Raw genomic sequence first — 25,550 nt, 5'->3', positions numbered from 1 at the left:
CCTAGTATCAATACAAATATACAGACAGACATACCAAAATGGAAGTTTCATTACATGATCTTTATCTTTATGGGGTTTTCCATAATAGCTGTGAACAATGAAACGTGTGTATACTTGGAAAGAGTACTAGCACTAGAACAATGTGCCATGGTGTTCACCACAGAACTGTTCGCAGTGATTTACATACATACGATGAAACACATCAAGGTAGATACGTAGGTACTAACATGGAAAGATGTACGTACTACATTATAAAAAGGTATAGTGTATATAATCTCACCCTGATTTGTTAAAAATATTTATATATGAAGAAGTCTATGTACAGAATAACAGTTGAGAAAAAATATAAACTAGAAAAGGTGGCTACTCCTCAAATTACAGGGGATTTTTGTTTTTCACCAGCTTTTGTATTTCATTATTTGCACTTTTGACAATATTTGTATTACTCTTTCAATTGGGAAAAATAATGAAAATAAAGTTAAAAGAAAATGACCAAAATACCTTCAGATGTTCCCTGAGGGTGCCATTATAGGTGAAGTGAGGTTGTTGGTTTACCAGAAATTCAGTGGTTTTGGTTACCCAAGTAGCAAATTATACCAAATTTGACTCAGCTGGCATATTAAGTTTTAGCTTCATGGAATCATTTTTAACCTTGTGAAGCAAAGAACTTGAACAAACCTTAGGTCTGACTTTCACTGGTGCCACTCTCTTCTTCATGGCCAAGAGATTCAAACCTGGGAAGCAGGTGGGCAAATGTCATCAAGTGATCAAAGAACCATGGCTGGGACTGGAGAAAGACATCCAAAGGCGAGTTGCTCTCTTGGGGAGAACCTCCCCAGTTACTGTGCGCCTGGCTATAAGGAGGTGGAAAGTTCATCAGAAGTGGGAAGCTTTCAGTAGCAGGCTTTTGTCCATCTATTACTTGACTGCTTTTGCAAAATACTACAACAAATCTGGAGACTTACATTTGGCCTCATTACTTAGATAAAACAAGACTCTCAAAACTTGAGACAAAACAATGCTGGGCTATTCCACTGCTCTCCCTCCCTCACCCATCTCTCCCTTCAACACTGCATCTCTAACTTTAGATTTTTCTGCTAGGATTGACCTGTCACATGAGATGGACTATATAGCTGTAACAAATTCTCCAGTACATGAGAGGTTTCCCCATAGTATTTAGATTGATAATTTATTTCCTCTCTTCTGGGATAGACGTTTCTCCTTAAAAATACTGGAGAGGAGGGGGATTATAATCCTTGTTTAGATTCTTGAGATGAGCTAAGAGAATAGCGAATCTTTTCGGGGGTGACATTTAATTTCTAAAAAGGTAATTTTTAGTGCTGACAGGACCAGAGTCTGCTTATCCTACTCTGCCTCTAAATAATAAACTCAGCCTCCACGCACAGAATCATCCTCACCGTATAAAATGAGTGAGTGGGAAGAAATCTATATCTTTCTTCCTGTGGAACAGACTGCTTTGGCAATGAGCCCAGTCATTCTGAAGTTCTCCATGATCTGTTATTTAAATTCAACTCATTATGACTGATTTCAGGCAGGAAGCCAAAATGACAAGACTGACTAAATACGTATTTTTGTTTTTTCCATTCTGTCTCTTCTTTCCATCTCTAGTTTTAACACAAGTGCTAACTCCGAGGTCAGGATTAGAGGTATAGACACCTCAACATGAGCACTCCATTAATGCAAAACCAAGTATTGCAAAGGGTCTTTTGGCTGCAAATGAGATGGGATGACACCATATTCTGAAGTAGATAGCAGCCAGGCTTAACTCCAAACCGCCCATGATATTTAACTTAAAATATTCTGTGCCGCAGTTTAAATTCCAACTCCCCATGGCTGCAGACATCCTCAAAAGATATCATATTCATCTTTTGTCTCCAGTACCTGGCACAGGATCTCATGGAGGTATCCAATAAATGTCTTCTGAATGGAACTTTTAGGTCTATAGGCCCATGTTCTATTTTTTTCTTGCATTCTACAACAATGGCTATTCAATCACTTCTTAAAGCTCTTCTACGTTTGCTTATAGTTCTTTTACAATTTTATCTGTGTTTAACCCATCTGGAATTTATTTTTGTGTACAGCATGTCAATATGATTTTGCCTCAATATGAAATGCCACTTTTAACACACACTAAATCTCTAATGATTTTGTTTTTGTTTTTTTTAAAGTAGGTTTCACACCCAGGGAGGAGCCCAATGTGGGCTTTGAACTTATGGTTCTGAGATCAAGACCTAAGCTGAGATCAAGAGTTAGCCGCCTAATGGATTGACCCATCCAGACCCCCCAAATCCCCACTGATTTTGAATTGGTTATTCTACCGTTTTGTTTATCTCTTCCTGTGCTATTACCATACTGTTTAAATTATGGCAGCTCTTGACTATATTTTATATCTGGAAGGACAAATTCCCTCATATTATTCCCTCATATTATTCTTTTAAGGTATTGTTTTGAATTTTTTTTACATATTCTTCCAAATAAGTTTAATATTTTTTAATTAAACTGTAAAAAAAAATTTTTTTTTTTAATTTTTGAGAGAAAGAAAGGGGCAGACAGAGAGGGAGAAAGAGAATCCCAGGCAGGCTCTGCGCCATCAGCACAGAGCTCACTGTGGGGCTCAAACTCATAAACTGTGAGATCATGACCTGAGGTGAAATCAAAAGTCGGATGCTCAACCGACTCAGCCACCTAGGTGCCCTGAAATAAGTTTAATTTTTAGCTTAAGTTTAAATACACATACAAACAAAAGCAAAGCTGATTAGAATAACTAGATTTCTGCCAAAAGTAGACATATATAATAATTTTTGGAGGACTCATTTTTCTACAATACCATGTCTTCCAATCCAGGAACACGGTATGCCTTCATGCTTTCTGCTTTTATTTTATATTCATTAGTAAAGCTTTACACATTTTGTTCATACTGATCTTGTACATTGTAAGATTATTTCTAGATATTTTACAGTGTGTTGTTGTAATAAATGGGAACTGTTTATTCCATCATATTGTCTAACATGAGTAAGGAAAACTGGATTTTAGGGAACATTTTATATTCAACTATTTTTATTAAACTCTTTTATTAGGTATGTACTCATCCAATCAACATTTATTGAGTACCTGTCACATGCTAATATTAAATATAGGGTATTTAAGTATGGCACAACACAGATATATATTATGGAATATACTTTGGTCTAAACCTTCCCCTGCCCCCTCAATAGCTTAAATGAATAAAACTTTTATTTTTCTCACCTAACATGAAGTCCAGAGTAGGCAGTTCAGGGCTGTTGTGTGACTCTACAATGCCAAGATGGATTCAGGAACTTTCTATCTTTCTGTCCAGCAGTCGCTATTGAGTGTTTGTCACTGTCTGACCTCCAGCACTTCCGGCATTCTGTCTGCACTCCAAGCAGGAAGGAGGGCAAGGGTACCGGATAAGAAAAGTATGATAGCTGGTCCTGACACCCACTGTTTCTAGCCTTTCTAGAATCCCGCCCCATGACTTTTGCCTACACTCACTGGCCAGAACTACACCACATAGCCACATCTGTGTCCATTAGTCACATTATCGCTCCCCTCAATTCAGAATTCTTTTAGTAAGGAAGAGGGGGAGAATTCTGAATAGGCATCTAGGCAGGCCCTGCTATGACAAGACAAATTCCTGCCCTTAGGGAGATGTTCAAAGAATTTATACCCACTGGTAATCTTATTCAGTTTGGGGTTGTTAGTACAGTTTTATGCTGCCGATTACCAACTGACACTTCCAGCCCAGCTCTCTTCCCTGAACTTCAGAAAGAGCCTGAAAGAGCCAACTGCTTATTTGGCATCTCCACTTAGATGTCTAGTAAGGATCTCAAACTCAACTGGTCCAAAATAAAGTCCTTCACCCAAACCGTCCAACACAGTCTTCTCCATGTCAGTAGATAACAATTTCATCCTTCTGGTTGCTTAGGCCAAAAACCATCCTAGACTCCAGTCTGTCTTACATCTTATATCCAATACACCAGGAAATCCTGTTTGGCTCTGTGTTCATCTTCCAAATATATCCAGAATCCCACCACTTCTCACCATTTCTACCACTAACATTCTTGTCCAAGCCACCATTATTTTATGCCTGCATTACTGTGACAGCCTCCTAAAATCATTATCCACATAGATAATTCTTCCTGAAGGTTCAATTCCCTGACTTCCTCTTTTTAATGTTTATTTATTTTGAGAGAGAGAGCGCGTGAGAGTGAGCAGGGGAGGTGCAGAGAGAGAGCGCGAGCAAGCGAGAGACAATCTCAAGCAGGCTCCATACTGCCAGCACAGAGCCCAGTGAGGGGCTTGAACTCACAAACCATGATCTGAGCTGAAATCAAGAGTTGGCTGCTTAATCCACTAGTCACTCAGGAGCCCCTTGACTTTCTCTTTTCTAATGATCTTATCCTTGGTCTTCTACTGCTGCTACCTATTCCTGTGATCATCCCCTCCCCTTTTTATAATTACTAAGCACTGCAACCCTGAAAGCTGTAACTTCAAAGTTAAGCTTCCCACTGCTGATGGCCACTCTTTCGCCCATTATGTCCTCTGTTACCTCCACTCTAACATTCCTCCAACTCCATCAGGACCTACAATCATTAATTCTGTGCTTTTTCACTGCCCCTCATTTCCCCATTACACTCTTTCTTAAGGAGTTTAAATTCCATGGTCAACAATTTCTTTGTCCACATTCCCTCAACTTCCTTGCTCTTCTCTCCATTTTACTCACTTGGCAAACTCCCAAACCTGATTAGATCCACCTCACCACCTGTGCCCATCTAGCTGATGTGGTGGAAGAAAATTATATAAGCAAGTGCACTGATCTTCCACTTGCCTGACCCTTAACCTGCAGTGGAACATTTAACATTGACTGGAAGTCACACTCTATTTCCCTAGGCTTTTCACTCTTTTCATCCTTTTCTTTCCTTTTCCTTTCTTCTCACACCTCCAATTCTCTCTACCCCTGATCTTCAGGCTCCTATGATGACCTTCCTTTTTATTTCAATGAGAGAAATAGAAGTGACCCAAGGAGACTTTCTATGAGCTTCCATCATCACGTCCTCCTCCCTATGTCTGGGCCCATGCAATCTTCTCTCTTGTTAAGATGGACACACTGTTTGTATTCCTATTTCAGACCAGTCACTGTGTACTAGATCCCACCCAGTCTCATCTACTCAAGGGTATCATTCCAGCGATTCCTCTCGGTCTCCCGTCTCAAATTTTCCTGTTTTACTAGCTCATTTCCATTTGTACATATTATTATTTCTTCTTAAAAAAATACAAAAACTCTCTCTGGACTCCATTTTCCTCTGCCAACCACGATATGATTTCTCTTCTCGCTTGACAGCCAAACCTCCTGAACAAATTGTCTATATTCAAAATCCCCAATCTAACTCCTCCCACTATTTACCAATCCCATCAGGCTCTCACCCCTACCATTTATCAGAAACAACTCTTGTTAAGGTTAGCAAAATATCTATCTAGTTAACTTCTGGACATCTTTCACATTTCAGTGAAACCCCTCCGAAACATTTTTTGACATTTCTGACTAAGTAAACCACTCTATTACATGCTAGCTATCATATTGCTTATCCTCAATGTAACTTTATATTTGCATGTGATTTCTCAATTAAAGATTCTTTTTTCCTCAATAGACTCTAAGCTCCATAAGGGCACGGATAAGGTCTATTTTCCCATCATAACTGTATGGTCAGTGTCAGGAGGCCACCAATAAATTCTGGGAGAATTAATGCTTTATTACAATCATGCCCATTTTAAACTTGGGAAAAGGAGGCCCAGAGAAGTAAAGATACCAGCTCAAAGTCACATTGTGGATTATCAGTAGGATAGGGACTAGGATTAGTTGAACATACTGACCACCAAGCGCCATGCTACTTTCTAGGGGTACATGATGAATGAGACATGCCCCACTTTTCCCAGTGTAGGCCTTATAGAGCTTCCACCATGTTTGGGCTGGAAAGGACCAGCCACGTAACCCAGTTCAATATCAAGCTCTTCTTGTGTCTACAAAGGCTTAGCTACCAGGTCAACAGAGATGCTTCAAATGCTCTGGTTCCTGCATTTAAAGTGGCCAAGGAGAGGACCTCTTCCCCAAAAGCATCTGTTTGACCATATATGGTGATAGATGTTAACCAGATTTATTATGGTAATCATTTTGAAATATATGCAAATATCAAATCATGTTGTACACCTGAAACTAATATGATGTTATATGCCAATTATGCTTCAATTAAAAAAAAAAAAGCATTTTTTAAAAATTACATTGCAGGCTTCAGAATAAGACTCTTTGGGTACATATCACTCATCACTGATCTACAAATTATGAACCAGGAAGAACACTGGAAGGAGTAGGAAGGTCAACTTAAAGTACAACATTAAGATCCACTGTCTCTTAAAGACCAGTAACAGAGAGAAAAGCATTTCAGAAATGAAACTGTCAGGAAAACAGGCCTTCAGTTATACAACTTTTAAGGGACCTACTGCCTTAAAAAAATCTATGTACAACAGTTGGAAGACTGCATATTTTGAGACTGGCAAACTACCAGGCAGAACTATCAGTAAATGCAGTCTAATTTACCACTTTGTAAGGGACTGTATTACTAAGGTGATCATATGACTTATTATGCACAATGGGACAGTTTGGGAATAAAAAAGAAGCACTATTAAAAATCATACTAGGACGAATGAGTATTTACTAGGACTGTTCCAGGCAATAAGCGCAGGACTGGTTACCCTCTTTAGGAACCATCTTCCACTCATTACGCATGGAGAAAATCAGGTATTCATTCAGTAATGCAAATGACTCCATTAAGCAAATCAGCAGAGCAGCCAGAATGGACAAAACACCAGTCTAGTATGGGCTCTATTTAAACAATTTTGACCCTGAATGGGCATGCTAATACTCACCATCTCCACTGAACAAAAACAGAGTTAAGAGTCACTTGCTTTATCTACTTGTTTTTCTTGCCCCTTCATACCTGATCTATAAGTCAGTCTTTCGGAAGGCCATTTCTTCCCCCCTTTGAAGTTTAATCTGAATGCTTAAGAAAGAATATATACCCTTCTGTGCTAAGCAAAGTCAAACCAAATGCCATCCTTCCAATTTCCAGAGGCTTCCCATATGTGCCACATCTTTAATCAAGATATACTCCTAGGTCATTCACTGAGTTAACATAACAAAAACAAGGTCACCAGCCACAGAACTTTATTGTAGGGGTCGATACATACATCCTTCTCATAAATGTTTTGAGCCATTCACTTGATGGTTATGAACACATCAGGATCTAATTGGCCTATTTTTTATTTACTTGGCAAGAGAAAATCATGAATCAAGTCCAAAAGACCTGATTTAAAAAAATCTGTAAAAAAGGGAGGGCGAAACACTGCCCATCCTTCTGTGTCAAGAAACATCGTACAATTCAGATGAAGAAAGCAATTCCATACAAGTCCAGCAAGGCAAGCTGGCAAGTAGAAATGAAACAATTTGTTATACAAAATGCAAAAGGAGTCTAAGATGAAGTACAAAAAATAAGATTTGGGTCAAAAAAATCATTACTAAGTAAAGACCATAAGGATGTCTATTAGTTGTTTTCTTTAAGGGGAAAAGAAATTGAGCTGTTACTTTTCTGTTTATTCAGAAAGAAAAATAAGGAAAGCGTTTGAAAAATACTTCTGATATTGAGTGAATTCTTTCTCACCTGCTACCTAGAATTCACAAACATCTGACTTATTCTTGCCCACCTGTAGAAATGAGGAAATAAAATCAGTATTTGACTTTTAGTACGACACTCACAACACCCGAATGAGGTCCAGAGTAATCCTAGATCGGGGGATGTCAATGTTGAGTACTTGGACTTCCACTCTTTCTCCAGGGCCCAGTCCAAGACTCCTTCTCTTCTTTGTTTTAGAAAGTTTTGCTTCTGTTACATTTCGTATGGGAATTAGCCCTGATCTCCCCACTCCTATATCTACAAAAATTCCGAACAGAGTGGCATTCTCGACTTTGCCTGTGAGAACTGTCCCAACCTGCAGGTCTTCCAAGCAGACTATGCTTCTCTTGAAATCAGGTTTATCAAAATCTACAAGGAAACGGGAAAAAAAGACAGCGTAAATAGTAGGTCCTGTACCTCCTAGACACAAAATGCATTAGTAAATAAGTATTTACCACGTGTCAGTTACATGCTGGACCAGGAGTAAGCATTGAGAGGGGCCACGAAAGAAGCTGAAACCCAGGCCTGCCTTCAGGGAAAATGTATCTCAGCTGGAGAAGCAGCATTCGCATAGTAGGAACGGTCAGGAGAATTTACCTGAACACTTTTTTCCCTCCAAACTCTATCTTGCTAACATGCAAACATTAGCAGTACACACAAGGACCGAGAAGAATAGAGGGTCTTGTGTTCCTTTTTATGAGGAGGTGATGGGAAAACATCTTTGTTCAATGAATACACAAGGCCAAATGACAAACACTGAGAAAAGTAAGATCTTCCCCGACAGAAGATGGGGAGTTTTCCCCCCAGTTCCTGAATTCTCAAACTGGTTACAGGTGGTAGAAAGTATGTCAACATTTGGTCAAGTGTAGATGAAATTAAAATGATCTCCTCTCTCATTTCCCTCCATGAATTTGGGATTCAGGAATCAATTTCCCTCCATTTTGAATATATTTACCCAATCTAAAACTTAATAGATTCTTGACTATCTATGGCTCGGAAACCCAGATCGGCCAGTACCTAATCTTCTTTCTCCTCCTTCAATTCAACTCATCAAACATATATCAGCTCCTGTCCACACACTCTGCTGGGTGCTAGAGCTACAAAGATGAAGACACACAGATCTCTGCTCTCAAGTTCCTCACAGCCCTCTTTTCTTGTTCGCCCCGGTGTATGTGTACAGTGTTCGTTAACACCATCCTCCCAAAAAGTGGGTATTAAGCGTGCCAAGGAATCATGGCTCTAGTAAAAACAAAACAAAAACAACAACAGAGGTTTCATGAGGGAGAAGGGTAGAAATAAAAGTCTAAGTGGGACTCTGGGGTTATCTGTGGATTCCATTTTCCCATGCTCTTCTTGGCCCCCTTTCCTAGGATTACTGAATGTTGATTCTAATAACAAAGAACATTCTATGCTTGGATCTCCTTTTACCAAGGCCTCATTTTCCCTCCACCCATCCCACTTCCTTTTCCTCCACAGCTGTTGGCTTGATCCTGATTACTTGTTAAAGCTATCCTTTACAGTTGTACTAACAACTGGCCACCTCTTGGTTCCCCTCCCCCAGTCCAACCATCCTGAAATCAAGTTTGTTTTTCTTTTTTTAATTTACCTTTTGCCTGTAAAACAAAAAAGCCCTCTTTAAACCTCAAATCTCATTTTCCTCATAAAAAAGGAATATGCAAAAACGAATTGATTCTTTAGATTTTTCCCCTGACACTGAAGCAGTGGATTCCAGAAGCAAGAAACCTGTTGTAATATTACACTGGGCAGCGACTGTGTCAAAGCAAAGTGAAACTGAGTCAATGATCAGGATCAGAGGTAGGATGGTCTTGAGGTCTCACAGGCGTTGTTTTTATGCTTGGAAATTCTTTTTTCTTACAGAGGTTCAGCTGCCACAGATTCCCCAAGGGTTCCTGATCAGCTGCTGAGTTTAATTTTGCATGGAAAATCAGAGTCAGGAACTACTTAACATGTTCCTGAAGACAGCCTGGGCCACTGAGAAATCAGAAAATCCTCCATGTACCAGGCAAACGTTAACACTTTGATGGCCAAGCCTACATAGTCAGTCTCCTGTCACTGGGCTGCTTCTGACAAACCCAATTATAGGAACTAACTAGCAACCAGAGTGTTAATAGAAATAGAACTGATCACGCCACTGAGAAAATAGAAGACGGGATGGGTACAGGGAAAGAATGTGGCATCAAGGAAGGATATATTTTTGAGAAGACGGAGAAAAGAAAAAATGTAACATTTATAAATACTGTAATGAGGAAATATCCAACATACTAACTGCCTCTTCTCAAGTATGACTGTTTGCCTTCCCTCTTGGGGATATTTTTAGTATTAAAATAAAAGTTTTCAGACATTTTGAGAATTGTGACTTACACTAGGGCAAAGGTCAATTCCAAAGTGAGTTTAAAAGAGATTTATTTGAAAGTTCACTTGTCACACTGATAAAACACTGCAGTAACTGGTAAGCTTGGTCCAGAGCCCAGGTTTTCTGCTCACTAAGGGCATGACAAGGTGAGGACCTCTACTTAGCAGTTGGTTGTTTAATTGAACCATATAATCTGAATGTCGATCTTTGCTCTTAGTCTACAATGTAACTAGGATAATGGAGTAATCGACACCAAGACAGAAAAATGAAGACGGACAAGAAAACCCAGTACAGGAGGCCTGCAGCTAGAGAGAGAATAGTTCCCAGTCTTCTATATGTGGTGGTCCTAGGCATACCAGCCTCGTATCCCACCAGGTTTGAGAACTGCTGCTCTCCCTGGTATCCTGCTAAACAACAGAGAATTCACATACAAAGACATCAGGACTCCAAATGAAGGTGGATCTGTCTACTGAAACATCCACTTTGGACGGACCACCCTGGGGTCTCCTACATTTTTGTCATACATCTTACTGTGTATTTTTTCTCTAACTTAAAAAAAAAAAAAGTAATTTCTGACTTACAGAAAAGTTGAGGGAATAGTATAACTCACTGGGTGAGTTTTTCTTCTTTTTTAAGTTTATTTATTTTTTAGTAAGCTCTATACCCAATGTGGGGCTTGAACTCACAACCCTGAGATCAGGAGTCACTTGCTTTTCCGACTGAGCCAGCCAGGCACCCCTTATTGGGTGTGTTTTTAAACTCCTTTAAACCTTTTCAAAGAAGCATGTCTAACCCCCTCAACGGAGCCTAACTCAGACTGAAAAGAGTCAGGCCCTAAATATGGTGTCATAAAACTGGTTATGATACAAGTACAGATTCATTTAAATCTGTGCTTCCTATTCAAACTTCTTTAGGAAGTAGGTCACTTGATCCCTTAATTCTTTTTCATCGGGTCATTGCTCTCAACAACTATGGCTGTTCCCTCACCATCTACCTATGCTGAAAACTGAGAGCACTTTTAATTAGAAGGAAAATCAACAGAGAGATAGTATCTTATTTGTTCAGTGTGTTCGCTGACACAGAATCCAGTAACCTGGAAGGCTGTAATTTAGGAAGAAGATTCACTTTTTAGTTTATGAACTGAATGCCTCACCTTGGACTTCTGGCTCCTACGAGATAACAGCTTACAAAAGGATTATGAAAAATGCGTGCCTCCATGCACACAGCAGCCAGTGTGTGATGCATTTAAGTCTAGTGTGATGGAAAATAAGCATGGGATAAGGAGTGGGAAGAGAGGGCTTCTAGCTTTGGCTCTGGATACTAACTACCTGCAATGACTTTGAAGAAAGGTCACTGTGCTTTAGTTTCCACACGTACAGAATGGAGAATAATATCCGTTTTTGCTTATGGCAGAGGTTTGTTGTGAGGGCCACGGGAGATAACGTGAGCTATACAAGTAAAAGGTGCTGTTATTCACGTTTAATTATTTACCTGTTCGAAAGTCAAAGCTCTCAGGCTGGCTGAGACCATCTATGATGACCTGTAAGGTGTGAACTGTTGTTTGCAAACTTTCTGCAATTTTCTCTATGCCCTCCTTTTCAAGGAACGAATTTATTTTTTGCTCCATTTCAGGCTTTCCAATCTCATACAGCGTCCCTCTGATGAATGACAAAAACCTGCAGGGACAAAAAAAGCCCAACACTTATTAATAGTATTACTTATTTTCCAAATATTACTTATTTTTCAAAGAGGTCACCCTAAAATACATTCATGTCAGATCCATGTATCATTAATCAACCAATCAATCAGTCTTGATTGAATATCTATTATGTGTCCCGTGCTATGATGAATGATCTATCTTGGAAAAAAAAAAAAAGAGGAGGCGATAAATTTAGGTTCTTGTGCTGTTTCCCAATGAAGCACCTGCTCAAAATCAGGATCAGAAACACTTTACAGTGTAATGTTCATTAGAGTTTAGTGTCATATATATTTTCTAAGTAAGGATACCTCAGTTTACCTCATGTTTCCTAAATTCGAGTTAGGAACACTTATTTGAATTTAAATTCGCTAACAGGCAAACAAGAACTGATGCTATCAAAATCCAGCAAAATATCCAGTAAGAACTGCCAGCTTTTGACAAATGAATTATTCTTTTCATATGCCATATCACTGCTTTTTACTTTTGTGGCCCCAGGACGGCAGTGTTAGCTGTGCAGGTATACTGTCAGCCTACGAATTCTCAAATCTCATCGCCAGTCAAGCTTCACATGGAATAGATTATATCAAGTATATTAAGTATTGAGTCCACAGAAAAAATATGGGAGGAGATATTAAAAAGAAAAAATAACTTTCTTACAAAATGGAAGGGGTAGAGGCAAGTAAGATCTCAATTACATCATCTTAAGATGAATATTATCGTCATATGCTGTATAAATTGTAGTTGCAATATTTACAAAATAAAAATACCTGCCTTTCTCAATTTCCCTTTGCTATGTTTAGCATTCCCTTATTTGCTGCCTCTCAATTACTTAGCTTCCGAGTTCAGTAATAATTAAGAAAAAAGCAAAGGGTTAAGGAATTACCCCCTTCAGTTTCATCTGAATATTGGGCCGTAGCTAACTTTCTTGACAGTTCTTGGCTGGGTATTTTTCAACATCATTAAGTTCCATTTCCTATGATTAATGGCACTTTAAAAATGTCAACACAGTAATCAGACAGATAGTGATACTAATGCCCTCAAATCCTTTCCTCTAAGGATGTTTCTGGAACACAAGAAGGGAAAAAAAAAAAACTGTTGGAGGCTTGTCTATAATCAGAATTGGGATGTATCCCATTTGGCAGGGTGCTGCATTATCACAAAAGGAATGCTTGTCATTTCCAGTCTCGTTCTGCATTGTTGTGTTCAACCAGAAAAGCCTCTTCAGTGATCATGTAGTACTGATCATCTGGCACCTGGTGGAGAAAGCTCTCTCATCTCTCACTGAGGGCATCTCTTTGGGCCCAAATGTGCCATCTTTCTATATTCCCATGGCTATATTTTTGTTGAAAAACAGATAGATTCCCCAATATCCAACTAATTCTCTAGAGAGTAGATCTTGGTGAATGGTCTAATGAAAGACCAAGGAATTGGTGCTTGGTCGCTGTCCAAGCTGGTGGCCAGTGAGACCTACACTGTAAGTGTGTGTGTCCATGGCTTCTCCAGCCCACCAGAGAGGTAGCCAGTATCTGCTGGTGTTGTTGGACAGGCAGTAGCACATAAGGGCCCTGGTGACAGGGAACAGCTGCTGAAGCTGACTGATGGGACAGCTGACCTACGACAACTTCTGCCCACAGCCAACTTTTGTGCACAACTTTCTAAATGATGCATATGCCCTGCTGAGCAGGCTTCCCCGGTATTTATCCTCTTGGCTTGATTGGTCTGTAACTAGTTATTTAGTAGAACATCTTTCAAATCCTCAAGATTCTGGCTTATAATCACCATTAAGATGCCAAAGCAGATTCATGGGCTGTAAATCTGTAACTTTGAATGGCATTTTATAATTAATAAAAGTAACTAAATGGCAGAAAATTTCCAAAGCACTGTACAAGTCTTGGCCTCAATAACAAAAACACTGGCTTAGGAGGCTGCTTGGAGTCTTAAGGTTGTGTGTGTGTGTGTGTGTGTGTGTGTGTGTGCATGTGTGTGTGTACATGCGCGTGCCCATGCGTGTGAGACTAAACTGCTTCCAAAGCCACTTCCATATAAAGAATTCTGTTTATAGTGGTTGCAGATGTAAAAAGAAAATCAGTCTGTTTAACCTGGGTGCATATTTCATATATCATTTTCATTCTCACACCAGAAGCCCGAGGGCACTGGTAACTGAAATCAATAAAAAAGTACCAAATTGTGCTCCTGGCTAATGTTTCGTATTGATCAATCCTATTTTTAAATGACTATGGAACAAAGTCAAATGCTACTTTATTTTGACAACTTTCTTAAAGTTACAACAGGGTTGATGAAAAAGGAAAAATAGCAAACCAAAGGGGGAGAGGGACTGTAAAATGAACTGGGAATATAGCATTCAGACTGATTGCTCCCCTCCTGGATTTCAAATACATTCAACTGTAAATGATAGGAAACAATGTTTTACAGTTGGTAATCATTCAATAAATATGTGTTCTTTAAATAGCCTAAGAAAAATTTATTCTACATATTCTGAATTTTCACCCTGGAGTTGAATGTGGTAAGTAACATGTAATACAAAGTTTCATTTTAGAACTGGATAGGCTAAGTAATACTCAATACAAAGTACTTTCTGCCTCAAAAATACCATATAAAAACACACTGCCTTTTATGAAGCTTGGAACACAGAAAGGAGGTGAACGTGTACTAACAAGTAAGTGCCAGGAATTACGCAAGTGCTCGATCGATGTGCTCATTTAATCCTGACAATAATCCTAAAGGCTAGGTGTCCTATCACACAGAAAAGGAAAACTAAGGTTCAGGGAAGTTAAATAATTTGCCCAAGGCCACACAGCCATTTTCACTGACTGGAGTTTCATGCCATACACATCAGCGTGTTTCTGTTTATAACTGCAGTCATGTCAAAATAAGGGCTATATATAAAACATAATACTTCTGGTAACATTTCACCAACATGATTTAATGGCAGATTAGTTTTACACATGAGACAGCTAATACTGATAAATCCCACACAGAAATTATTACATACATGCATTTATGTAGACAATTCTCTCAAACGTGAATGAGTTATTAAAGTCACAGTGTCATTTTCTCCACTGTCTCTGGAAGGCTTTTCAGTTTGCTAAGGACTGCCGTCAGAGCTGCTGTTTTTACTTAATATGAAATTTCATCCATCTTACTTAAGTAAAGTAAGAAAGTAGCATAAATGCAACAAATAAGCACATCATGTTCTTTTAGCGCACATCTGCACGAAGTTAAAACACAGACTGCAGCAGAGATGATGCTTGTTTTTCAAGCAGAATGCTTATATAACCTAAAATCGCTGATATTTGCAACAGAAACTTGTTACATACTCAAGGGTTTTCCTCTCACAGAGTTAATCTTTGCAACATTTCCCCCCAAAGAATAAGAAATTCTTGAGACTCGTAAGACTTCAGATATATCCATTCAGTTCGGGAGCCGGGGACTGGCGTTGTGGCATTAAAGCACCAAGGCACTCCACGGAGCACAGGAGAACCATGGTGATGCAAGTCGGTTGCTTTAAAAACAACTTGCTCTTAGCAACAGGCTCCTAGCCTGTGTGTGGGCCCAACACACAGGCTTTGCAATTTCGCTAAGAGCCAGGCTGCAAGGGCTCAGGGCGTGAAGTCGTCTGTCCACTCTCAACATTTCCAAGAGACTTTAGTACTGGTTTATTTTTATCCATTCGTTTGACTCAGTTGCAATTTTATCAGTAAACAAAACATAAAATGCAAGAGCACGGTCATTTTGTAAGTGAGTAGGTATACAGACAAAGCAGGCCGTGATTTGTAATTCAGGGAGATGTTCAGTGATTTAAAAGGAGAGCTTGTACTCTAGGAGAAAGCCCGACATTCTAACTATGATTGCAGAGTAAGTGGTGGGACACAAATGAAAGTTCAGAAATAATTTTTTATGCCAATACCACAGGTTCTACGTGTATTTTCAAATGTACTGCTCTTAATATTAAAGACCAACTATAAGTTCCACTGTGGCAGAAAAGAAAGACCCGGGACTCCTTTCACACTGCCTACAGGAGCTGCATCTACACAGGTGGGCACACAGCAGTACACGCTTAGTTCAGCTTGGAGGGAGGGTGCTGGCTTTACTGCATCTGCTGTGTCAGCAGCCATGTCAAAGGGGCAGCAATGTGAGTTGCGCCTTAATCATTAATCGTCTAACCTCTGTGTTAAACTGAGACACTGAACTGGGCCCAAATCCTTAAAACTCTTTGCTGGTGCAAAATCCATGAGTAATGGTAAATTCAAGTAGAGTGCGTTTAGGGAGAGGCCCACAGAATCTACTGTATTGGAGAAGCTGGTAGGTAACTGAAGATAACCCTTCAGTGGCTTTTCTTAGCATGTGATCAACCAGAGAAACTTACCGCAAGCAATTTTTTCACAAGAACTTACAGCCAACTGGCTTCTGAGGCCTGCAGATAAACTTTTAAAAAATGTAACCCTTTCAAGAAAGGATACAGGAATTGCTCTGAAAGCCCTTATGGACTTTTATCTAAGAGTAGAGTTTTATTTTTTTTTAATTTTTTTTTAATGTTTATTTATTTTTGAGACAGAGAGAGACAGAGCATGAATGGGGGAGGGGCAGAGAGAGAGGGAGACACAGAATCGGAAGCAGGCTCCAGGCTCTGAGCCATCAGCCCAGAGCCTGACGCGGGGCTCGAACTCACGAACCGTGAGATCGTGACCTGAGCCGAAGTCGGACGCTCAACCGACTGAGCCACCCAGGCGCCCCTAAGCGTAGAGTTTTAAATGGTATGGGGCTATCCAGGAGGCAGCCAGGGGCATCTTCGGCGGCACTGGCTTGGTATCAGTTGGCGTGTCTTTGGAGCACCTCTTGCATCTGAACAAACCCTGCATCTGAACACCCCCCTGCATCTATGAGTGGCAGAAATAAAAACAAAAAACAAGAGCAATTGAAAAGGAGCTGTCATAGACTAAGAAGCAGTTTGTCTTCCAAAAGACTTGGTTTAGAAGCATCACACTATTACCTGCTTCTAACTTCTGAAGAACTTCAAATGTTTCCTTCTTTTTCAAAGATCTGGTATACATGCATAGAAACTGCATATGCATATGTATATGCATATACATGCATATACACACATGGCATGCACACTGCATTAACTGTCTGTAGAGAACATATCCTTAGAAAGCTGTTTTATTTTATTTTAGCAATTTAGTAGAGGGAATTAGCTTTATAAAAAAAATGCCAGTGTGCTTACACAGTTGCATCAAACAAAACATCTACGATCAGTGAAATAATAAAAAACCAATGCCACAAAGAATAAGTAGTATTGATTTTTATGTGGCTTTTCCTATTTCAGAACCACTTGCTAGGTTATGGTATACTGTGTGATGATAATATAATTAAAACTGTAATTTTAAAAATGTATATACATATACATCCAAATGGGTATGAGTAGATAAAAATGGGAAGGCATCATGCACTGAAATGATGTAATCACATCATTTCTAAAATCTGTTTTAGGAGCTGCCTTAGAAATAAACTTATAAGTGACAAAGGGAAATTAGTTTTCTTACATTTTTTAAAACAACAACACCTCCTCTCGAATAAAAAGAACCAGAGAAAACCCCAACAATCCTATATTACTCAGCTTGATCATCCTCTTTCCATGGAGTCTGGTTGCTTTAAACACACACACACACACACACACACACACACACACACACACACAGCTCTTCAAAGGAATGTGACAAAATGCTAAAGCATTTTGAAGCATCTGAAAAATAATTTAGAGAAGCATATTCAGCTTTTTTCACTAAGTATTTATTTACTGTGGAAGAAGACTATGAAAGACGGTGACAGAGCCTCTGCCTCGAATGAGCTTACTAAGTCTAATTTTAAGCAAAGACAATATGTCAGAATAAATAATCTTCCACTTCCACCTGGTCTTCTAGAAGCAGGAAGTAGGATTTTACCTGCAGATAAACACACTTTGAAAGTGCTCAATAAAGATGATTTCATTGAACTCTCTCAAAAATTTATTGTGGATATAGATTTGCAGACAAGAGAATCAAAACTCTGATAGATTAAGTGATGTGCCCCAAGTCACACATCGGAGACCGCAAGGATGTAGGTAAGGAAAAAGCTCTCATATATCACCTCTTCATTAACACTCCTTAACCCTTTAGTTTGGGGAATATTCAATGCAGACAGAAGATTTAGATCACGGCTAAACTTTGGCACCCAAGGACCACTGCCTGGGAACAATTTATTATTTTTTTTTTCAAACCAAATTCAAAAGGAAAAAGTTTGGCTCTTTTTGAGTTACTCAGTAAAAGTTGGACAAAATTAAGTTAGTGGTTTCAAAGGCTGTACACTCTCTACAGCTCAAAAACACTGTGTTTAGAATTCATATAATTTAATTTACTGGCTGTAAAGCCATAATGTGGATTAGTGCCTGTGAATATTTGAAAGAAGAGAGCAAATAAAAAAAGTAGTCCTCAGAAACATACAGGCTAGTGATGGCAGAGCTGAAATTAAATAGCTCCGGCACTACTAGGGGATAAAGCTCAGGTATTAGGGTAAGGCCCTTCCTCCTTGAGAAAACAGCCTTTTTACTATGAATTTGGTACTGCCAAAGAATCCTCCTTTCAAGGAATTTGAAAATGCTAAACATCTGTCATTTCCATAAAACCCCTAGCTGTCCTCTGAATGGGCAGAGCCATTTTTATTCCATTTAGAGAGTGTGCAATTGAGGTGAAAGTAATTTGCTTCTGGTCCCACAGAGAGTTAGAAGACAGGCTAAAGTTAAAATCCATAGTGAGACTGGGGACAGGAAAGGGAGGAGGGAGACAGTGGGAGACTAGATCGATACCCTACTGAATTTCAGGCTCCAGACTGAGTGATCTAAGCCTGAAGAAGAGGAGAGAAGGAGAGGGCCGATACTTTGGAGATGAGAGAGACTGAAGCAAACGCAATGTTGTGGCTGGCTGGCAAGTCCCTGCCACTCCTCCTCCACTGGGTGCTAACAGGCTGATCCAACAATGCAGCACAGAAACCACAGCATTTTCTTTAGTCCCAAGACCCAGCGTTAATGTTAATTAGCAATGTTAAATGACCCAAATTATCGCCAGATCACATGGTAGAACAATTTCTTCCTGGGAGACCCATGTTTATAAACCACACCCCCCTTTTCTTTTATAAAAGGCTCAGCTTGACAGCCCCTCCTCAATCACAACAAAAATAACAGCAATAAGGGGCAACTGGCTGACTCAGCTGTAAGAGCATGTGCCTCTAGATCTTGGGGTCATGGGTTCGAGCCCCACGTTGGGTTGTAGGGATTACCTAAATAAATAAATACATAAACTTAGAGAAAACAGCGATAATAATTACAGCAACAACAATAGCTTCCTCTGCCCCAGGGGCTAAGAATTCTAGATATATCAACTCATGTAATCCCATGAGACAGGTACTATGCTTTTCCTCACTGAACAGACAAGGACACTGAGGTACAGGGAGATTAAATCACTTTCCCAGATCAAACAGGCATGGTGTGAACCCAGGTAGTCTGGTACTGTACCGCTTCCAGACAGAGCTAGGGGACAGTCAGGTACTGTCTCAGATTCCTCAAGTTCCCAGTTCCTTCCACCAGACTTGCCTGAAACTTGGAGGCAGGGTGTGTCAGGACAGCGAGCAGGGCATGAGACATGACTGTCCCTTCCTAAGAGCCCACAGCCTGGTCATCTGGTTGTCAAATGGGCAGATGCTCTTTGACCGGCTCTTTTGTGAAGGCCCTTTCAAAAATGTGATAAATGTTACTTCCTGGGAATTACGATCTGATGTTTGGGGGTTTTAACTACCAAAAAGAAGAAAAAAGAAAAGAAAACCTAAAATCACTTTTATAACCTGCCCACTTACCTTAATAGTTTAGGCTTGGCCACCCTCTCATGATGCTGTGTATCTCTCTGAAGAGGCAGTCACAGCTCCACAGGAACTAACGTAGGGTAACCGGCTGGGTAACACACATGCTAACACATCACTTGTCACAAGTCAGCAACGATTCTGTCTTAATTTTCACGTCCCAAAGCTGCCAACTCTTGTGAGGCAAGCCCAGAAAAATGCACCTTTCAAATGTGCAAATAATTTCTTACATCTGTTTACCTAATCTTCACTTTTTTTTTTTTTCACAGCATTTATTTGTTGTTGGGTTTCTTTTCAGGCAACTTTCCCCACAAAGAGACATGTTTTTATCATTGCAGAAGTGAGCTGGCATGCGAACGCAGAAGCAAGCTGCGGTGAAGTTTAGATGTGAGGAGGTGTGTGAGTGTGTGAGCTCAGGAAAGTTACAAATCACCTCAAGTCCTGCGCCTTCTGGGTTGCTCACAGTCAAAGCTAAGTATGTCAGATCTGTAAACCTCAATGCTCTAATGCTGCTGTTTGTTGTTCTGTTTCGTTTTAAAATAACAATCTAAACTCCTTGCACTACAGCTGCTCGTTAGCCAAAAACTTAGCTCTTGCTGGGCAGAGAGCTAAGTTTGGGAAGAATGTGATGAAGCCTCTGAAAATCATTCCAAAAGAGCAGTTCTGAGATGCTAAATCCTTGAATAGGAATGGGAAAGAAACCGAGTCTAAGATGTGCTCACTCGTTAAAGGTCTTCAGTATGGGCCACTTGTCACTGTCTGGGTTGACTTACTGTAGCTCCGTGCCAGGGACAAGGAAGGACCTCTATGGGGTCTCCCCAAACCCTAGTCCCCAACTGCTTTTGGGCCAGAAACACTCGTTGGGATCCATTTATCCATTTATCTCATCACAGAATCCTGCGTATCTGTTGGCTTAATTCTACTTTTGTTTTTACCCAATTAAAACATAATTGACATAAAACACTATACAAGTTTAAGGTATACAACCAGTTGACTTGACACTTACATAACTGCAAAATGATTACCATCGTGGCAACTCCATCAGGTCATATAATCACCATTTCTTTCTTTTTTTTTTTTTTTTTTTCTTACTTAGGTATTTACTTCTTTTTTAGAGAGAGAGAGAGTGTGCAAGCAGGGGATGGGCAGAGGGAGAGAGAGACAATCTTAAGCAGGCTCCATGATTAACACAGAGCCCAATGTAGGGCTCGATTCCACAACCCTGGGATCATGACCTCAGCCGAAATCAAGAGCTGGACAACTCAACCAACTGAGCCACCCAGGAGACCCTTACCATTTCTTTTTTTGTGGTGAGAACATTTGAGATCTACTCACTTACCAACTTTCAAGTACATAATACAGTACTGTTAGGTATAATCACCGTGCTGTATATTAGATCTTCAGGACTTACTCATAACTGAAAGTCTGTACCCTTTTACCAACTGTTGGTCTTAAAAACCTGATACAGGTTTTTAGTAAATTAAGAATACACATCACTGGGCTTTTGTATAGAAGATATCCTCGCCCTCCCCAAGTAAATATTTTGTCAAGTTACATGATCACTCTTGTCCCTGACCTGGGTTTTAAATGGATAGTCGTCTACTCTCTGAAAACATACTTTCAGCATTGATTGTAAGGGCCAGAAATAGGTGCTTCGGCAGTAATAAAGGAAATGATAGTGCTAGTACGGCACAGTACAGCCACTGACACAAATCATTCCTTGATACACATTTGCCTAGTCCATCAGAATGGTGCTGCGTGTGTGTTCCTGCTATGCAGGCTACTAACCACCTCCAGAAACTAGTCTTTTAAAATGTCTCCCTAATGGCCAAAATGGAAATGACAATTAAATACCAGCCAATACTTTATCGACATGAGCACCACGTGACAGTCTTGACATTAAATTTCCTGGAATTTTTTTTAAGCTAAATTCAGAACATCACAACTTTCAAGGTTAACTATCTGCAGCGAATCAAATTCTCAATGCAGGACATTCTCTGGGACAGTGCCAGGTCTCACGGTGACATGTACAAATCAGCATAATGCGCAGCACAAAGCTCTACCTCCTAATACCTTATTCAAGAAAAAGGAGAAATCAGATACTTGTCTTTGGCTCTCTTGACCAACCAAAATGGTAAGGCAAAAAAGAAGAGGCATGGGGTTGTGGCAACCCCTAAATAGGTTGTTTCTGGACTTCATTCTACTCATAGTACGGCAGAAATTTTCCTCATGAACCATTATCACCAACACAACGAAATCACTCACACATGAGGACAGCGTGACAATTTCTGGTTGATGACAGAAAATGGTAAGTAATCTTTCACAGTCTGTCTTCTTTTCTAGTCTGTAAAATCTAGGAAGGTTCTGGACACAATGCTCTGTGAAGGCATGGGATTCAACTTGGGGAGGTCTGAAAACACCTTCAATCCATAAGGGACTCTGAAATGTCACTCAACTTGTGGGATAGGCAATTGCAGAAAGGATGCTCTAGATGTTCTATCAATAATTTGGCTTATGCAACTGCATTGACCTCAGCCACTTTAGATGAGAGAAAAAATATCTGGAGTGAAGTAAAGCTAGACATTTCATTCATTTCATTTTTAGCCAAAATAGGATAAAACTTACAAATAACCGTAACGCAGGGCAATAATTAGTAAGTGGCCTTTGTGAAGTACAGAAGTTGTATACAGGAGAAAGAGCTCATTTCCAGAGAGGAGTATCCTTCTAAGATTTCATACAGGAGGGCTAGGTCTTTAAGAATTTCAACCAGTAGAATGTGGAAAAGAGATGTTTAAAGCGTTGGAGACAAGAAAATATAGCTCAGTCAGGTTTGGGGAATAGCTAATAGTTCAATACAAATAATAAACATTCATTGAGTATCTCCCTCATTATCAGGCACTTTAGAAACATCATCTTGTTGACTTCAGAGCAATCTTATGAGGTTGGTGTATTATTATTCCCACTTTTTAAGGTACACAGAGTCTCAGGTAGGTGAAGCAATCTGCCTAAACTAACAGAACTCAGCTTACAGAACCAAGATATGAACCAGATCTATGACACTTCAAACCCTAAGCTTTTAACTAGCTCCAAAGCCTGATCTCTTAACTGGGTTACAATTAAAAAGCTGGTTTGGAACCTGATTTAAGTGGAACCATATATTTAAATATAATCATACATACATCCATAACGATCATTCGGATTAAGGATATCATATCCTTAAAGATGGTATGTGTTTAGCAGAGAAAAGTACCAAGATGTGTATATGTGTTTCCTAAGGAAAGGAAAAAGAAATGAGTAGCTGGAATATGCTGGATTTGACTGTTATTCTCTATCATCACATGGCTGAAATTAGACTCTGCCTTTCCTCTGGAGAAAACATTACCTCCTCCATTAAAGGAAACTTGGCCTATTTATTTTATTAAGGGATCTGTAGGAAATGAATTCTTCACATAGAGTCTGCAGGATTTTATGCTGCTCTGCTGCAGATATGTTTCCTGAATATTGCATTAAACGAATTCCCTTCCGTTATGTTTTTCAGAATGAGGGCCTGTGCATTTCAAAAGAAGCAACTTGATAGTGACTGCATTTGGTATCTTCTCATGTTAGGAGAGGAACAGGGTGTAGAGCAGGAATAGCATATTCATCCCAGAAATGTACCCACCTCTACTAGAAGATATTTTTAAGTAACAGAGAGAGAGTAAGGAATAATGCAAGGCTTTTGGGAAATGTCAATGAAAAAAACACAGAGAATCCCTATTACAGATTTAAGTGGAACAGGGGATTAAGAAACCTACTATTGCTACAGATCGATCTTCCTTCAGTAATCCTTTGAAGCCATTCTGTTCTAAATCTCTTTTACTTGTTTCAGGGCCTTTTTCACATTTACTCCATTAAATCCTACTTCACTGAAAGATTCAAAAATACCTTTGAATCCCCTTCCTTAGATGTCTTCATATCTTTACTCATCCTAATCCATACTTCCCTAAGCTACTGCTCCATCTGGTGATTCTGTTCCTCTCCCCACCCTCACTCCTCACAGGCTGCTAAGGACTCTTGACCTCTCCACCTTGTATAGTTGTCTCACCTCTAAAGGTAGGGGTTAGGGATGGGGAGTGAGCTAAATGAATAAGGCATGTTAGCTTTATAAAATTTTATGACTGGCTCTGGTATCTTTCATGCCTCTACTACTTACTCTTCTTGTTTTGGCCACAGATGTGTTATCGCTGCAGTCTCTTCATTCTATGCTCCCTAAAAGCTAAAAGCAGCAACCACCTTTTATCTTACCTCTTCCTGGACTTCCATCACATGGCTGCTTCTTTTCACTGCCAAACTTCTCAGAAGAATTACCTGCTTCTAATTCTTACCGCTTGCTTTTCCCCAATCTCTTACACATTGGCTTCTTTCCCTAACACTCTACTAAAGTTAATTTCCCATCTAATGACCCCCTGACTGTGACATCCTTAAACCACTTACCCATTCTGCCATATGTGACACCATCAACTTACTGACCTTCTTTCATGATGTTTGTTTTCATATTCTATCTTCTCTGACTCCTCTCCCTCCTCTGGCCCTCTAAATGTAGATACTCTTCAAGTGTTCGACCTTAGCCACCTTCTCCTCTTGTTCTACATGCTTCCTTGGATGAGTGCCTCTGCTCACATGACTCCTTATCTCTTGCCTCTCCACTGATAATTCCAATCCTATGTGTCATCATGTCTAGTCCAGGCCCTTTTCCTAAACTCTAGCTCTACCTTTCCTTTTGCTTGCAAGAGAGGTTCTCATGAATATTTTAGCAACTCAAACTCAACATATCTAAAGCTGAAATTTGTATCCTCCTTTCTCCCTCTCTTTATATCTCTTACCTCCCATCCGCCCTCACCAGCCCCGCACAAAAACAACAAATACAAAGGCTTGGTCCTCCTCTCTTGTTGCATAATGAATGTTAATGGCACTACTTCTTTCCACTAACCGAGGCTCGTATTCACAGAATTATTCATTCATTAAACATATACCTTCTGAGTGCCTGCTGTATTCCAGGGTATTGTTCTGCAATCTTGGAATACATTCAAAGATTCCTGCTCTCAGGGAGACTGATTGTATATAACCAGCATAATATATAAGCTGTAAAGTATGATAAAGGTGATAAGTGCTGTAGGAAAAAGAGAAAGAACAGAGTAACGGGGCTCAGAATTACCAGGCTTATGGGTAAGGGCTTCCAGATTTAAGGAGGGTAGTCAGGGTCAGTCTTGTTGACAAGGTGGCATGTGAGCAAAGTCTTGGTGAGGTAAAGGAGGTAAAGTAGTTAGCTGTGCAGATATCTGGAGGAAAAGTGTTCCAGGAAGAGGGTCAACCAGACAGTGTAAAGGTCCTAATGCGGGAGCAGGCTTGGCATGTTCAAGGAATAGCAAGGAGGCCAGCATGGCTAGAGTAGAACGGGCAAGGGAGGGAAAAATAGGAAACTGGTCAAAAAGGCATTGGAAGGCATAGGGACTTGGCCTTAATTCTGAGTGAAACTGAGACCAGGGTTTTATGCTGAAGAGTGACACACTCTGATTTACATGCTGAAAGAATCTAGTTGTCTGTAGTGCTTAGACTATCCAGATTGATGCTCAGTGGTAGAAGCAGAGAAACCTGTTAGACTAAATGCAGTAATCCAGGTGGAGATGATGGTGACTGAGACAAAGATGACAGCACAAGAGTTGATGAAAAGTGGTCAGACCTTGGGTATATTTTAAAAGGACAACCAATGGGGAGCCTGGATGGCTCGGTTGGTTAAGCGTCCAAGTCTTGATCTCAGCTCAGGTCT

At 39.9% G+C, this 25,550-nt stretch overlaps 1 protein-coding gene across 13 annotated transcripts in view; it reads right to left on the bottom strand.

Annotated features, from left to right (window-relative positions):
• SRBD1 (S1 RNA binding domain 1) overlaps window positions 1-25,550 on the bottom strand; it is a 400,072-nt gene that overhangs the window by 186,803 nt on the left and 187,719 nt on the right. For 6 of the 13 annotated variants that reach the window (XR_009248665.1, XR_009248664.1, XR_009248667.1 and 3 more), the window contains exons 20-22: window positions 11,632-11,816; window positions 7,850-8,135; window positions 679-854 (exon numbers count right to left, since the gene is read on the bottom strand). Coding sequence is in view for 6 of the 13 variants with exons in the window: in XM_058684229.1 (XP_058540212.1) it covers window positions 680-854; window positions 7,850-8,135; window positions 11,632-11,816 (646 nt within the window). In the remaining 7 variants the exon portion in view is untranslated. Of the gene's footprint in view, window positions 1-41; window positions 855-2,875; window positions 3,414-7,244; window positions 8,136-11,631; window positions 11,817-25,550 lie in introns of those variants that run through there. The other 7 variants (XR_009248669.1, XM_058684231.1, XM_058684233.1 and 4 more) reach the window with 5 other exon arrangements.

Source organism: Neofelis nebulosa, chromosome 9, assembly GCF_028018385.1.
Source record: "Neofelis nebulosa isolate mNeoNeb1 chromosome 9, mNeoNeb1.pri, whole genome shotgun sequence".
Classification (NCBI taxonomy): Eukaryota; Metazoa; Chordata; class Mammalia; order Carnivora; family Felidae; genus Neofelis; species Neofelis nebulosa.
Note: the sequence above shows the minus strand (reverse complement) of the source record. Positions and strands in the feature narration are given on the sequence as shown.